The sequence below is a fragment of the Thermobia domestica genome, chromosome 8, assembly GCF_964235325.1.
Source record: "Thermobia domestica chromosome 8, izTheDome1.hap1.1, whole genome shotgun sequence".
In the NCBI taxonomy this organism is placed as follows: Eukaryota; Metazoa; Arthropoda; class Insecta; order Zygentoma; family Lepismatidae; genus Thermobia; species Thermobia domestica.
This window is the reverse complement of record NC_137461.1, coordinates 168,541,558-168,558,870: the sequence shown is the minus strand read 5'-3', so window position 1 is coordinate 168,558,870 and position 17,313 is coordinate 168,541,558. Positions and strand designations below refer to the sequence as shown.

At 37.3% G+C, this 17,313-nt stretch overlaps 1 protein-coding gene across 1 annotated transcript; it reads right to left on the bottom strand.

The window, feature by feature from the left end:
* Positions 1-16,013: 16,013 nt before the first annotated feature.
* On the bottom strand, positions 16,014-16,948 carry LOC145691890 (uncharacterized). Its single transcript, XM_081767196.1, has 2 exons — positions 16,743-16,948; positions 16,014-16,324 (listed from the first exon to the last, which is right to left on the bottom strand). Exons 1-2 carry the CDS (start codon positions 16,932-16,934, stop codon positions 16,082-16,084), a joined length of 435 nt encoding a protein of 144 aa, XP_081623322.1. The 5' UTR covers positions 16,935-16,948; the 3' UTR covers positions 16,014-16,081.
* Between the last annotated feature and the right edge of the window lie 365 nt (positions 16,949-17,313).

Here is a 17,313-nt window from a genome sequence, read left to right as displayed (position 1 = left end):
CCTATCAACACCTCTTCTTTCATACATATTATAAGAGCAGCATCATCAGAAGCCTCCACATCTACTTCTCAAATTCCTGGCCAGACTCGAACCCAAACATCCCGTTCCCATTTTCCTTGGTGGAACAGACGTTGCCAACAACTCCTAAATGATAGTAAACAGAAGCAAAAGGCATTTTTTTAAAGAAAAGAGTCAACAAACATATGTACTCTATCGCCAGTCCCAAGCGATGTATAAACGATACATCCAGCAATGTCGCAAACAACACTGGCAACAATTTTGTGCCACGCTCCACCCACAGGCTACTTCGTCTTCTATCTGGACGTTCATACGGAACCAAATTACAGGATCTCCTCCACGCGCAGTTCCTACTGACAGTCTACCGCCTTGGATTGATGAATTTCATCGCCTTCTCACGCCTCCAGAACCACTGAATGACAGACGAACTATACAACCTCTTCTTGATCCGGAGTGTGATTCTCCAATCTACAAGAATATCACCATCCAAGAATTGAATCTGGTGTTAACTGCTCGGCGATCCACAGCTCCTGGGAGAAATCAGATTAGATATCGACACTTGTACGACCTATCTCCATATGGTCGATCCGTACTTCTTCAAATCTACTCTCAGATATGGAGGACAGGACACATTCCATCTTCATGGAAAGATTTAGCGGTAGTCCCTATACTTAAACCACACAAACCTATCGGGTTGGCTCAGAGTTATCGTCCGATTACTCTTATTTCATGCGTCGTGAAAGTGTTTGAGAAGATCATTCTCTCTAAATTGAACTGGCACTTGGAATATTTTTCAGTCTTCCCACCCACATTAACTGGTTACCGGAAAGGCATGTCATCTTTGGACTCGGTTGCTGCTCTTCTTCTCGATATCTGGAACACATTCCAACATCGACAGTATTTGATTGCTGTTAAACTGGATCTGGAACATGCATATGACTCCATCATTCTCGATCGCCTCATCACTCACATGGCACAACTCCAACTTCCTACACCTTTTCTCCGATATACTCATAATTGGTTGGTACAACGTCGCATCTGCATCAAATACCATAACAGATATTCTTCTTATCGTTCAACATCATTGGGTATTCCTCAAGGCTCTAGTCTCTGTCCCACTTTATTTAATATATACCCACTCTCTCTCCATCAACGACTTAGAAAACTGATTCGTATTCAACAATACTGTGATGACATGTTGTTATATGTCAAAACTTCCAACATAGTGGACGGGATACGCATTTTGCACGACGCTCTCCTAGAACTTCACTCCTGGACCTCTGAAAACGGCATGTCAGTCAACTGGGCGAAATCTTCTTGCACTCTCTTCACCCGGAAACGTTTTCAACCTCCCATCCATCTCACGGTAAATAACACTCCTTTACCAGTTACACCTACTTTACAATATCTTGGTTTTCATCTCGATTTTAAACTAAATTGGAAGCATCATCTCAAAACAATAGCACTTAAAGCCCAACCTTATTTTAAGTTGCTGTCTTGCATAAGCTACAAGGGGTGGGGAACAGATATATCCTCCCTGCAACAAGTCAGTACTCAATGTGTGGATCCAAAACTTCAATATGGCGGAATATTACTCTCTCCACTACCCAAACGGATCAGCGAACATCACATCCGTCTTCAAGCCACAACACAGCGAATTATATTCCGACAACCAAAGACGGCACCTTCCTCAGCACTTTTAGAAGAAGCTGGAATAATTTCTTTCCCAGTGAAAACATATTTTGTGGCTAAAAAATTCCTCCTTCAACGCATATGCTGCACCTCATCCCTATTATTACCGAAATTACAATTCCAATACAATAGCAACCTTCATACCCGACTTCCATATTATAAACAGCTACCTTGGATTTATCGAGCATTCGTTAGTATTCAAAACTGGCTCAATCAATTGCATCGACGACCGAAACTACCATGTTATACTGCACAATATAATACTCTTCTACATTCTCCCACACTTGAGCAACCGGTGGTCTCTTTCAAACGTCTTCGCTCCACTCAGCCTCAGATAGTGCGCCATCTCTGGGAACACCACATTCAATCTCATCACTCCAATACCATTTTAATTTACACGGATGCTTCTAAACAGCATACCGAACATGGATCTGTGGTTGGAGCAGGAATTTATATACCAGCGCTTAATTACGCAGAGACTCACAGACTTCCACCGAATACATCCATCTATTTAGCAGAAAGCTGGGCAATTCGCACGGCATTGAAAGTCGCTCTACAACGACAACTACCTATCGTGGGTATTTGTAGTGATAGCCTTAGTGCGTTACAAGGAATATGTAGAACCCCATGGACATCTGCCAATACATGGTTACAAATCAATATTCGCCAACAGCTTCTGATATATTACATAACAATCATCAAGTGGTTACGTTAATTCATACACCCTCACACTGCGACATCCCCGGGAACGAAGTTAGAGATATCCTGAGCAGATATGCAACACAACATGGCACACCGATTGATCTCCGGCTTCCAGCATCTTCTTTCGCCGAGATGCTGCTCCAGAAACGACAAACCGAATGGCGAACCTACCAACAACAACAACGATCAGGACCAGGGATTTATTATTGGCAACTAGAACCGATTCCCACCACGAGAAAATGGGAGGCCCCTCACAATTGGACAAGAAAACATCATTGTTTATATTCTCGCCTGCGTCTTAAAGTTTTTCCAGGAACACGAACTTTGTGGCGCTCTCTAAAGAGGGCAATGTCATCGCGGACTGACCGCGCACTCTGTGGCGTTTTTGAAAAGTTTTTCAAAATGTCTTAGGAGTAAAAAGCTAAGCGTTGCAATCTTGAAATCTTTCCACCAACACGGTCGAGTGTTGATCAAAAACACATGCGGATTTCTGAAACAACATACATTTCAAAGTAATTTGTTTTCCCACTCCCTCTCCCGTTGTTGGGAAGGAGAACCGGAACCGGTTTCTGGTTTCAAAGCATGTGTTACAGGAAGACTGTGTGCGGTAAAAGTATATGAATGGCATGCGAATTGTTACGAACTTATGAGTCTTGTATTGTTCCTGTGCTACCACTAACGAGGAGGAGAGTGAGTGAGTCCAGCATGCTGTGTCTTGTTCAGAAAATGGTGGTGACTTCAGAATTCTTTTCCATTATAAAAGTCTTTCTTCGATGCATAGTGTCTGATAAACATCGTTGCTCTGCGACAGTAGCGTAGCCAGGATGTGTGTTTGGGTGGGGGAAAAGTGCTGTTATAGGTACATATAGAAACATTGCAAACAAAAAATATATAAACATAAAAATACATAAAAAATTACAAACATCAAAGTACATTGTCGGACCTCTTTGGGAGGGCCCGGCCCCTCTGGGCCCCCCTTCCCTACGCCACTGCTGTGCGATGATGTACACCACAAAGTAGATGTTATTGGTAGTATTAGTTATAAGAAATACGAAATGAAATGAAATGAAACTTTAACGTCCCACGATTATGTCGGTTAGGCTAAAGGAGACGGTGATAATGAGAAATGAGTGAAATGGTGGAATGAAGAAAGTGGGAGGAAACGGGAGTACTCCGAGAAAACCAACGAGCACGGTGTTTGTCCACTACAAAGTTCACACGGCGCGAGCTGGGATCGAACCAGGGACCCCAAGCATCGGAGGTGAACCCTCTACCACTGAGCCACCGCGCCCCCTTATAAGAAAAACGAGTCAAAAAAAAAACTTTCGATGCACATAGAATTATTGCATATGGAACTAAAACCAATATTTTCATCTTCCAATGTAAATCACATTACACAGAATATCTACCTATATGTGCAATATACACTGTAGGTATGCGCACGAGACAAGATTTGTGGCTGTCTCGTCTTGAAAATGTGCTGTAAAAGTGATGTCTCGACTCGAAAAATGTATATTTCTCTACTGGAAGAGCCGTGTCTCGACTCGAATTTTGTCAGGAAAATCCTGTCTCGTCTCGTGCGCATCCCTAGTGCAATACTTACGTCAAGATGACAAGAATAACACAGGACCGAAATGCCTGAAGGGTCCAGAGGCGTAGCCAGAAACTCGTCAAGAGGGGATTCACAAAGCATATTCTCTCTCTCTCTCTCTGTCTATATATATATATATATATATATATATATATATATATATATATATATATATATATATATATCCAAACGCTGTGGGGGTAAGACACCCCAGTCATCTCTACGGGAGTTACAGGGGAATAATAAAAGTAAAGTATGTATGTGTATCCGTATGTATGTATGTAGAGGAGACCGGGGTATTCACGAACACTTAAACTTTGATTATAAATAACTCCTTTGTTTTTAGAGATAAAACATTAACATTTCTTGTGTATAGAAAGCTTGGAGCTTTTCCTTTCTACTAAAATGCAGAGGAAAGTCAAAAATAACATTTTTCAATAAATCAGTGAGATGTTTTAAAAATGTTCATATGTTCGGGATTGCCCCAGTGGTCGGGGTAATCCCGAACATACTGTTTACTTTAAACTTTCCTTTGCGAATGAAGGGAAATGCATTAAAATACATTAAAATTATACTGTAATTTAGTATTTTAAAACTTTAATAGGAATTATAATTACAAACATAACTCAAATTAATGAGAAATGTGTCCAGACCTCATTATCTTTGAAATTATTACACATGAAATCAATAAATAATAGGCTAAAGAAATGCAATCTTATGAAATAAATTCAGAAATAACGGTACATTAAGGAAAATATTCATTAAAATGAAAACATTATTTTGAACTGTAGAAATCACATATATAGGGTAGGTGGGGGCAAAGATCCGCAGTTTTCACGTTTTTTCTTTTCTCGATTTATGGTCTTTAATTTCGAAACTCGAAATGCCACAAATTGATACTTTATTTATTCAGCTACATTGAACATCAATTTTAGAACCTGCAAAGTTACTGTGTTTGAGTGGGAATTTGATTTTATGGACCCATGCAATTTCGGACCTTTGCCCCATTGCATGGGGTAAAAATCCGCAAGTGAATTATAATGCGGATTGTTTCCCCACACAGAAAAAACAAAATTGTTACAAAACTTTTTGGTATTTTTACTGTATTAAACTGTGTTATAGTTACCATAATACATAAAATAGTTTTATTCGTGTATTTTAAATTGACAAGTAGGTCTCGATACTTAAATAACATTAGAAATTGAACAAAAAACTTTAGAACAGAAACAAATCACTCAGATCAGTCTTAAAACCTATCATATCTTTGAAACGAGTTGAAGTGCTTTCAATCGGTTTGGACAATTTCCTCACAACGTCGTCTTTATGAAAGAATGATTGTTCAACCGTTTCCTTGAATCGCATGGTGCGAGAAACCCTTTTATAGAAGACACCTATGTAGCCATCAACGTCAACTTCTATTATTTTAGCCACGTATAAACGGAATGATTTCGCTTTTCCATACACTTTGACCACAACAAAGTCACCGACTGCAAGCTCAGCTGGAATATTGTCGTTCTCAATTTCCGATTCACCACTGGATAGGGTTAGTGAAAATTCATAGTCGTCACTGCTCTCGTGAAGAGAAAATTGAGATTCTGATTCAGATGATGACAGTTCTTCACCAATTTTCTTTTTCGGATTACCAGTATTTTGAAAGAGTCTCTTTTTGGATTGTTTTGGTTTGTAGACATTTTTCTCTTGATCTACCTTCCTCTGTCGTAGTTCTTCAAGTCGTTCCTTGTGTGGTGTTGAAGTGAGAAGAGTCGATTTTAGACTTCTTCCTGTACGGTTTCTTTTAACACTTAGGCCTATTTTCGGAAGTGGAATAATATCATAGGGAGACACGGGTGACTGATCAGAATTAGAAGTTCCAGGCTCAAAGTGTTGCAGTGCAGCTCTGTTACTTGTTCTATCAACGGAAGATGGTCCAGGGATAGAATTACCGGGAGCAGTCACCTTATCGGAAGTTGAAGCCTCAAATGTTGCATTGTCCAGGGCAGACTTTTGTATGCTTCCATCAGAAGAAGCGGAAAGCAGAGTTGTAGGATGTTTCAAAGGAGCCGTGGAACGTATTCCATCTGAGGAGCTGGAAGAGACAGGATTAGGATTTCCTGGAATAGTTGCGTTGGTGGCTTCATTACCCATTGTTTCTGAAAGAGGAAGTTGAAAGTTTTCCAGCGATCTGTCTTCAAAACAGATTATTCCACGCAGGTCAGGATCTTCAAGATCAACCGTGTCAATTTCAATTTCTTGTTCTGTTACTGAAGCTGGTAAAAAGTCTTCATCAGTGAAAATATTGATATCCAGCGGATGAATTCCCGTTACTCGAAATCCATGAGTAGCTTTCTCTACTGTGGCTGTCTTCTCGAACGCTCGACTAAATATACCTGCTACATAATACTCCGTCAATACTTGACCAGGATTTGATGTGATCCAATTGTCGCACAAATCATCATAATAAGCTTTCAATGGTCTAAAGAAAGCACGGTCCAAAGGTTGGGTTCGGTGACTGCTATGAGGAGGAATACTAACCATGTGTATGTTGTTTTTCTTGGCCAAAGTAATAGCCTGGAGTGAAACATGCGATATATGATTATCTAAAATAAGCAAAACTGGGCTTTCTGCAGAAGGTTGAGTGTGTTTTTTGAAATGATCTAGATAAACTAAAAATGTCTCCACATTCATGTAACCAGAGTCGGTCACAGCCATTGCAGAACCGATTGGCCCATCTTTCAGAAGAAGTGGATTGTTCCTTTTTCGTGAAAATATGAAAAAAGGTGGAACATAATGTCCTGTAGCACTCATCGCACAAGCAACTGTCACTGTTTTTCCTTTGTCAGCAGACACATTTTTTGACACTTCTCGTTTACCTTTTGGAGCAACATGTTTAGGTAATTTATTCGGGACGGTTTGGAAACCACTTTCGTCCATGTTATAGATACGATTTGGCGGGAAGTGATACTTCTCCTGAATTTGTACCAAATTTTGAAAATACTGAGTCATCTGTTGCCTGTTGAATCCCATTGTTCTAGCAACACTTGTCTTTCTCGGAGTCCGCAGAGAGAGATGATTCCTCTTCATAAACTCCCTTGTCCAGTCCCTGCCAGCTAACTTCGATTCCTTTGAGAAGGAATGTGTGATTCCATTTCTTTCTGCATATTCGTAAGCAAGGAACCGTAGAGACTTCAATGTAAGTCCATAAAAACGGGCATCTAAATCTTTAAGATGTTGCACTATTTCCTTTTCTTGCTCTGGGGTGAACACACGTTTGAAACGTCCAAGTGACTTAACTCCGTTACCAACTTTTAATCTTTTACGAACTGTTGACTCATCAAATCCCAGAACTCTGCCGATTTCTCTTACAGACATACCATCTGCTTTCATTTGCTGCGCTTGTTGAAGAAGAGCATCGGTCAGCGGTCTTAAATCTTGTCTCTTTCTTTTGTAGTTCCTGCAACGAGAACGTGAAATTTGTATGAGAATTTCTAGCATTAGAAAATATTCTTTTTCAGAGATATTATAAACATTTGACAATAGTTCAGTGTATTCTCACGATTGCATGCGGTGTTGCCAAGAGACGATACGAGAAGAGACTTTGAGGCTGTCTCGTCTCGTCAAAACGCTGTATCGTCTCGTGTCTCGTCTCAAAAATAATTGGCCCGTCTCTTCTCGTTTTTGATCAAGATGAGACGAGACACGAAAAAGTCTCGTCTCGTGGCAATATTAAAGCATATATGATACCAGTCGAGACGAGAGTTTAAAGCTGTGTCGTCTCTTCTTATGAAAACACTGTCTCGTCTCGTTTTCGAGACGAGACAGGAGACGAAAAATGTCTCGTTTCCTGGCAACACTAATTACATATTACTGTTAGATCAAAATTTTATGGCTGAAAAGTAGGTCTACACTATGCTCTATTTTAGTTCAGTACTATAATTAATTCAGAAGGTATCAACATAAAAGGTCTAAATTTCCTTTTAGTTTCACACGATTCGACAAAGGAACAAACAGGAAAATTTTAAAAACATAATAGAGGTTGTATTCAATACATCGATATTCAAAACACAGGAAACTACCAAAATTTAAAACATTGACACTTCCAAAATTCAGCTAACGTCATGTTAGGTTAGACTTCCTTAGAAATAAGATTTTCGCTATATCGGTGTTTTGAGTGTCGCTCTCTTAATAGACACTCACTTAATGAAGTATATAAAGTCTGATATAGCCTATATGCAATTATAAAGTATGCCTAAGACAGAATTAATTTTTGAACAGAAGAAATTATTTAGTAATTCAATATGAATCCCCAACCACAAGCCAAATTTGGTATTGATTTAACTTAGTCCGTTAGTCTGTAGCCTCGAATATTAGTCTTCTTTTACACAGCACTTGCACAGCATAGTCACCGACATATGTATCGATATGGCCTATGTATATAGGTAGTAAGGTAGATTTTTCGAAGAATATATAACTTTTTATTTAAAAAACGTTCGAACGGGGTAAAGGTCCGCAGCGGATTTTTACCCCACTCTCTCCGCGGATTTTTACCCCATTTTGCCATTGTGGAAAACTCTGCTAATTCCCGCCAAACAACAATAGAGCTCGATGAACTGCCTCCATTAAAAAAATAATAAATCTTTAGGTATATCAAAAGAAACATAATAATACATAAATCTATAATAACACCGGCGTCAAAGAAGTGCATTGTTTATTCTAAATTACATCAAACTATGCGAAAACGTAACTTACCTCATAGCTTTAAAGGTTTTAGTTGTAAAGCAACAAGACTTCGTATGTCACCTCTCCTTGATGATAACTCGTGATCTGAAAAGCAGTGGTGCCAGTTCAATTCTAAACTAACCTGCAAACGCCCTGCGGATCTTTGCCCTCCGCGGATCTTTGCCCCCAAATACCCTACGCATTTATGTTTTCTCTCAAAGACAGTATTTTTTATTAGTCCAGTGTTGAAATGCGGTTAATTGGCTGAACAAAATTAGCTAACTGCTAATGAATGCTACTAGCCTAAATAAATGTGTAAAACACTTTGTGAATCACACACAGAGAAAAAAATGCAGCCTATGATGAAAGATCAGATATGTAAAATAGGATTACTATGAAATAATGAAGAAATAATTCTAAAAATAATAAATATAGTAAACTATTCTAATTAACAAAGCTAATAACGCTCAATACCAAGACATGATGTATTTCCCAAACCAATTTCATTAACGTATTACTTACATTTCAATAAGGAAAAACTATTTAAAAATTTTTGATAATTTATTTCACACCATTGGGCAATCCCGAACACTCCAGGTAATGGTGAACATTCTGTCTGTCGTTTCCCCATGAAGCGTCATTTTATTGTTAAAATTGAAACTAATTGTTGACTGCATACTGGCTAGTAAGATTACAAAAAACTAATGCTCAAATATAGGGAAATATATAGTCTTATCTGTAATAATATAGATAAGAGGAGAGCCAAGTTACGTTGCGCAGATTATTGAATCAATTTCATAAGTGAATCGACAAACACAACAAAACATCTTCTTCCTGGTAATCCACTCAATTGACTGTCATCAAATGTATGCTACACTTGTTCAGGTCTCTCCGCTAGCATGCAGCAAAATCACCTGTTTTCTTACAAGTTTCCTTTGGTGTAAACTTGGGTGTTCGGCATTACCTCAGTGTTAGAGAATATCCCGGTTTCTCCTATTCAGTCATGATTTCAGGGGGTGGTCCGGGGGAAATTTCCGTTTTATTCAAGTTTCCCTCTCTATATATATACATATACGAGGGCAGTCTTGGGAAGTAACGTAACGCAAGTAACGCGTTACTTTTTAAGTAACGTTTCCTAGTAACGCGTTACATTTTTTCCAAAGTAACTGTAACGGTAATGCGTTACAAATTTTTAAGTAACGTACCTAGTTTGCGTTACTTTTTTCGCGTTACATTTCGGATGAGTAACTACAATATACTGTATGTATATTTTTTTCGGAAACAAATGTTTCTTTCCTGTAAGTGAATTTCTCAGAATGGAACAATGGAGCATGAACGATGGCAGTGAGTAACTACAATATTTACATAACAAAATATAGTGCCACTTGCTGTTTTTGGAAGATGAGGACAGCCTCAGGGAAATCACGTGTACTGATTGCAAGCACCTGGAAGATTTTGTCTTAGATTTTGACAGTTCCAAATCAATACATTCAGTGAGTGAACTACGAGTGCAATGGTACTGGAAGTCTATTTTACTTTGATTGGTGTTGTTTTTATAAAGATGGAGAACGAAAATATTTTATTGTTCGAACATTTGAAAGAATACTTTTTCTTAAAAGCTGAAGATGATAGTGAACAGAATTTAAAAATAGTGCCCCGGCGGGAAATATTTATCAACAACTAGGGTACCATAATTAACGACATTCATTAAGGAATTAATATGAATAAACTGTGTTCTGATGAGCAGGCCTACTTTGTTGATGTAATGTTGATGGTATGTAATATTAGAGTTCTTTTAGATCAGTTTGCATATTCTAAAGTCCCGTTGATTAGAGTTTAAAAAGCATGTATCGATTTTAGAGTTATTAGCAAATTTTGATTCACCCCCAGTTCATGTGTTCTCATTTTGTCAGTTGTGTAATGTTTCTCTATATTCTGTATTTTTAATTTTACATAGCAACATTGTTTTTATCATATAATTAGTTTAACAGAATAATAATAAGCAACCATTTTTTCTAACGCATAGGGATGGGCACGAGTCAAGCTAAAACTCGACTCGAATCAGAGTCGAGTTTCGAGTCGAGTCGAGCTTGATAAATGGCTCGCTCGTTTTAACTCGTTTTGAAACCATGGCCTGATTACACTGGAAAGCGAAAGCCATGAGAAATGTAAGCTAAGCAGCAATATGGAATACTTTTACTGTTGCTCACGAGAGGGGACACTGCTCGCATCTCCTCTCATCTCGATAGCGAGACTACAAGAGATTTTTTATAACAAGCTTAGCTCGGCTCGGCTTAACTGAGCCGATGGCTCGAGCCGGCTCGCTTGGTGTGAACCATCGGCTTGGTTGGGATGAGCCATCTGCTCGGTTCGACTCAACTTAGTGAAGGGCTCTAGCCGACTTGATTGGGTGAGCTGTTGGCTCAGCTCACTTCTCGGTTTGGGTCGATAGTGAATGAGCTGTGAGCCGATATGCTCGAGTCGTTGACAATTCTAAACCTGGGCCGAGCAGTTTTGAAGATATTTGGCCAGTGCCATATAATTTTTAACAATGTTTGGCTCGAGCCCGAATACTCAACCTAGACCCTCAACCCAAATTCAGAAGCTCGTGAACAATGTCCTTGACTCCTAGACTTCACGACTTCCGAGGTTGGCAATCAACTACTTTTATAGTATTCATATATAAACCGTCTATCTTTCATGTTTATACACAGTGTTGTTAATAATAATAATAATAATAATAATAATAATAATAATAATAATAATAATAATAATAATAATAATAATAATAATAATAATAATAATATTATTATTATTATTATTATTATTATTATTATTATTATTATTATTATTATTATTATTATTATTATTATTATTATTATTATTATTATTATTATTATGTCCGTGTCTCAAAAGCCCATGTAGGTAGTAAAGCTTTCCGCGTAACCCCATCACTGAGAAAGTAGCTCAGACTTTACTTTTCAATGTAATACCGAAGATGATGGAATCATTTATCTGACCGCGTTTGTGACAAACTAGAAAACAGGTCTCTGCTCTTAGATTTACTTCGTGGCAGCTGTTTGGACTTCATCGTTTCGCGAGGATCTCCTAAAAATACACAACAAAGAAACCTTTCCTTGAAAGTTACAATGTCAGTGAATAGCTTGTCAAGAGGTCAGCCACCTTCCACCCCAAAAGAGAAGACGCCCTCTTCTCCCCCTCTTCACCTCGTTGAGAAAGGACGCCTCCTCAGTAGGTAATAGTTTGTGACGTCACTAAGCATTTATTCCGGGTTTGAAAACAATTTCTTTGTGTCTGACTAGGCCAGAAAAGGAGTTTTCTGTCCCTATTTTATGAGTGCTGTATATTGAGCAAAGCCTTAGCTAAAACTGTTACTGGAGTGAGGCTGTTTTTATTTGCGTAAAAACCAGCCGAACACTTGTTTCTCCATATCAATGAAATGTTTATACCTATATTATTATTATTATTATTATTATTATTATTATTATTATTATTATTATTATTATTATTATTATTATTATTATTATTATTATTATTATTATTGACTTCTCTCTAATAGACCTCACATGGATACATTGGTATTAAAAGAATTAGGAAAGATACGAAAACTAGTCCGAAACTGGTATGTAATAAAAGTCATATAATTCTTAACTTTGCAACTTACAGCAGCATGGCGAAAATATTTGGTATTATGGTTCCATATTACAGCTCTAATGAGCAAAGAGAAAGAAAATTATGGTTCTTGTTATATACATACGGTACCATAGTATGGTGGGAACAATAATAATTCTTATAATATACCAGTATGCTATTACAAGAATTTTCGCACTAGAAGGTGATAGTACCGTATATTTGTAGCACGAATCATAATTTCTTTCTTCGTACTCATATAAAGCTGTAATATCAAACTATAATACTGCATATTTTCGCCAGTTACTAGCGTTTTTGTTAATAATCAGAGTTACATAATTTATTGCTAATTTAAAAATCGCTCCGAATCATGGTGGGTGGGAGTTACATCTCCGGAAGTAGTTTCGGATTACGTCTTCAGAAGTACAAATTCTTACTTACAGGTAACTCACACTGGCTCTCTTCGCGTCAGTTGCATAATAAACAGGATATCTAGAGTCTATATGAAGTGATAATAACTACTGTTGTCCAGTTTTGTGAAACTCGCGATAATAAACAATGGCATAAATGGAATTAGAAAAATACAGAATTTAGACTAGTGTAAGACGCCGATTGTGATAAGATTGCACAGACATAAAGAACATCGAAAAAGAAGCGACACCTGTTATATATATATATATATATATATATATATATATATATATATATATATATATATCGGCCAACAAGCACATTGAAAGTGTCAAATGGGGACATAAAAATGGGGTCAAAATGAGATTATGTGGAATATAGCGAGAACGAGAAGAGATATCAGAAAAGTTTAAATGTACGAAATACTACCCATAGTCGACGCATTTCAATGAGGTAGTAGGCACCCATGAGAAGAGAGCAGAACATCCGAAAATGGACAAATCACGTGTACAACATTGTCACAATGTGTTGCGGAAATGAGCGAAAAGGGTGATAACGAGCAGGAAGAAAGAAGAAACGAAAACAAAAAATACCTGTTTTTGCTTTGGGTGCATGTTGCCCGTATGCGAAAGAGACGCAGATTTATCTCAATGCCCAAAGATGGGATAACACGCAGGAAGGATGCAAACGCCGTTCATATAGACAGCCAGCGAGACAGCACTGCTTGGTGGGTTGCATATATCGCGTAATGAGAACAACGATGAGATGGATGTTGGAAACGAAAATGTGTGTAGGCAGTAGTAACACAGAAACAAAATTGTTACTATTACTGTTATGTTGTACGCGTATTTTCGTAGTGATGTAATGTTGATATTCATGTGTGGTAATGATATTAATGTTGCTGTTTATCTTACGTATGTGGACCACCTGCGATTACGTTCTACTGTGGTATGAATTTTTGTTTCCATTACCCGGTGTATCACAATCGGTGTGTTACACCTGTGTACTAGGGATGCGCACGAGACAAGATTTGATGCTGTCTCGTAATGAAAATGTGCTGTAAAAGTGATGTCTCGACTCGAAAAATGTATTCTTCTCTATTGGAAGAGCTGTGTCTCGACTCGAATTTTGTCAGGAAAATTCTGTCTCGACTCGCCTCGTGCGCATCCCTACTGGGTACCCTGCCTTGTAAGTTAATGGTAGAACAACTTACCACTCCAGACATGGGCGGCGATTAGGGAGGCACGAGGGGGCAGCTGCCCCCCACTTTTTTGAAGTGACGTCCTAATTTATATAATTTCATTTGGAAATGTAAACAGGATGTCCACAAAATTTGGAGAAAAGATCTCTGACTTTTCCCTTACTTTCCATGACGAAAGTTCCAGATTTCCCTGACCCCTGAATAAGTTAAAAATACAGAAAAAAGAAAGAAACCCCAGCCTCCACACTTCCCATAGTTGGCATTGTTCTCTTCCGCTCCTGTTTTTCTTTTTTTATTTTCTTTCCAAAGGAATGTAAATTTACAAACATATGCATTAGGTCGATATTGATTAGGCCTACATATTACACAAAATGTAAAGTTACAAACGAAAGTGTGCAGTATACAGAGTACTTAAGGTATAAAAAATACACATTATAATACCAATTACACAGCATTATAATATTGCCTATAGTAATAAACAGTTCATACATGATTTTACTGATTATTAAAAAAAAACACACACACACACATTATGTAACACATACTTTTGCTGGTGCAGTTTAAATGCAACCCATTTAGAAATTTGTTTTCATACTTTCTCGCATAGTTTTCTTCTCATTGATCTGAATATCCTTGTCTTCGCAGGTTAATTTTCTTTTCTTCCTCCAGCTTCTTTAGTTGTTGCTGAATCTTCCGTTTCTCTCTCCTCTTCTCGTCTCCAGCATTTATTTCTCTTTTCCTTTCCAAATACACCTGATATTGTCTCATTGGACTTCTCACTGAATTTATCATACCTCTTGTAATTGTTAATCCTGATGATCCACCTATTCTCATCACAGAATCATATATGATCCGTTGAGCCACCAGAGATTCTTCTTGTAAGTTCTCAACAATGAGAATTTTATTTATTGTGAAACCACTTTCAAAAAATGCGTTTCCGTGAAAGAAGATAAAACACAATTTCATAACTGACCATAAGTCAACGAAGTTCTTCCCATTTCCTAAGACTAAGTAAAAAACTCATCAAGTCGAATACCATCTCTGTCATTGGCTATGAATTCATTCGAGTGTTCCTTAAATTCTTCAGTCTGAGCTTTCACTGTGAGCCGGAGATACTATTTCTTCGCGTTCTCAGCCACTTATCCAGATATTCTTTTTGCACCATGCAATTCTTCTAGAACAGCGTCTACCCTTTTGAGCAAATATGCCAGGATGCACTTAGATATGTGTTTCTCGCAGAAAATTAGTTTCAACAACTATATCAGAGAATACTACCGCCTTCAATATCATTATTGAGAACACTACATTTTACATCCAGTAACAGGAAAGAAATCAACCCTATTTCATAAATTCAGTAATTGAACAATGGACCTAAATCGATTTTTTCCTGACTTTCCCTGACCAATCTGCCATTTCCCTGACTTAACTTGATACATTCCCTGACCTCTCCCTGACTTTCACTTATTTTCCAGAATGTGGACACCCTAGTAAAGGTTTCGTATGTATTACTGTTCCATAGAAAAATATGGTGCCATATGATATTTGCCGTTGCGTGAATACGTATTGGATATTTGTCTTCCCGTGGAGTTAAGAAAGCTACAGGAATTGCGTTTTAATTGCAATTCAAAGCAACTAATATTCCAATTGCATATTTCTTTAAATGTCATAGCATATGCTTGCAGTACTTATTGTATTTCATTTTTTAAGAGTAAAAACATTGATTTAATGGCATGTGTGGAATTAAAAGTATAAGTTGTTCATTAATTCTCAGTTTCAATATAACTTCTGTAAAACAAAGCGTCATTATTCATTACTATGATTAATATTATCCCTTCTATTTATTTGTTTTGCAAATTTATTAAATAATCTGATCGCACAATTTTCCAGACAGAATTTTAAGATGTTCATGAGCAAGAACTCAAATCTCTTCTTACACTTTCGTTGTTTAAGACTATAAAGAGCTACTACCTACCTGTATTGCTCTCATGAATTTACTTAATAAAATAGAAATACGATATACAGCATTTTAAGTGAAAAAAGATAGTATCCTATTAGTTATACAACCTTTCATCAAACAGTGTTAGAAACAACCAGGAAATCTAACATTGATATACAATTGTTAAGATCATGTCTTGCCCCCCCACTTTTAACGTCCAACCGCCGCCACTGACTCCAGAAACTGCATTATGTCCATGACCATAACTCCTTTCACTCCAGCCACCATCAACGTACACTGTTATGTATGGAACACCATCGGGGTCAACATGTCCCTTCTCGATTGCAATTTGTCTTTCTTTTTCTCCATTTTGTTTCATTTGAGACCATAGACTATCAGCCCAAACCTGCAGACAATTAGAAATAGAAAAATAAGGATGACTTCCTAGCACAAACTTAGTCGAAAGGTTTGTGACATAAATCCAAAATGCGTTGAAGCAATTTTGGTGTCTTTACTGAAAATGTAAAATCAACTACATATAAATAAATACAAATAAATAAATAAATAAATAAATAGAAAAATAATTTAAACTTTGGAACTACAATTCCAGTTTTCCATTATAATTTAAGAAATGTAAGTAATACAGATCTAGAAAGACAATTGCAAACGTAGTAATTATAATAAATTTTGAATGTTCAAATTTACAATGTTGTAGGCCCAAAATAAAGTTTAAGGAAGTATTCTAGTTTTCTCCAGAATGAGTTATTGTTAGAGGGAAATTGTAAGCCTATTCTTATTGCATATCAAACAAATGTATTACTTACCGTTTCTAGGTGCTGTTCAGTTTTACTAAACAGATCATTACTCATGCATGGAATGTTCATTACACTGAGTAGCTCCTGAAGATGGGAATAACCACTTCCAATTGTTAGAGTACCCCAAACTGCACTTTCATTTATTGTCATAACTTTTGACCTGGGAGTTTCTTCAGTTGAATGACTATTTCTCTGTTGCATACCCTGCACTTGAAATTGATATAACTACGGAGACCAACACGTCTTTCTTTGTGATACCGCAATTTCCCTAAAGTGCAGACTTCACGGTGTTTACCTTGTAATGTCATCGACCACCGAAGGACGTGTCCCAAATCAACAATTCTGCGGCCACTTAACTCAGATTTCTTGGTGACTTCCGTTTCAGGCTCGATAACATAGAATGGTTCGATTTCGGTACTGTGGAGGAAAAAGAACTCAATATGAGAATAAGAAACTTTCCCAATTTTATCATAAAGACACAAAATGAAATGTCTATAAATTAATAATCACAATCCGAAATTTAAATTTTAAAATGATTTATTTTTATTACTTGATCTGCTCTTATACCTTCCCTCCATGG

Coding starts and splice junctions, on each gene's coding strand:
- LOC145691890 (XM_081767196.1), bottom strand. CDS start 16,934: ATGCAACAGAGAAATAGTCATTCAACTGAAGAAACTCCCAGGTCAAAA. Junction 16,325..16,742: donor CTGAACAGCACCTAGAAACG/GTAAGTAATACA, acceptor AATTGTCTGCAG/GTTTGGGCTGATAGTCTATG.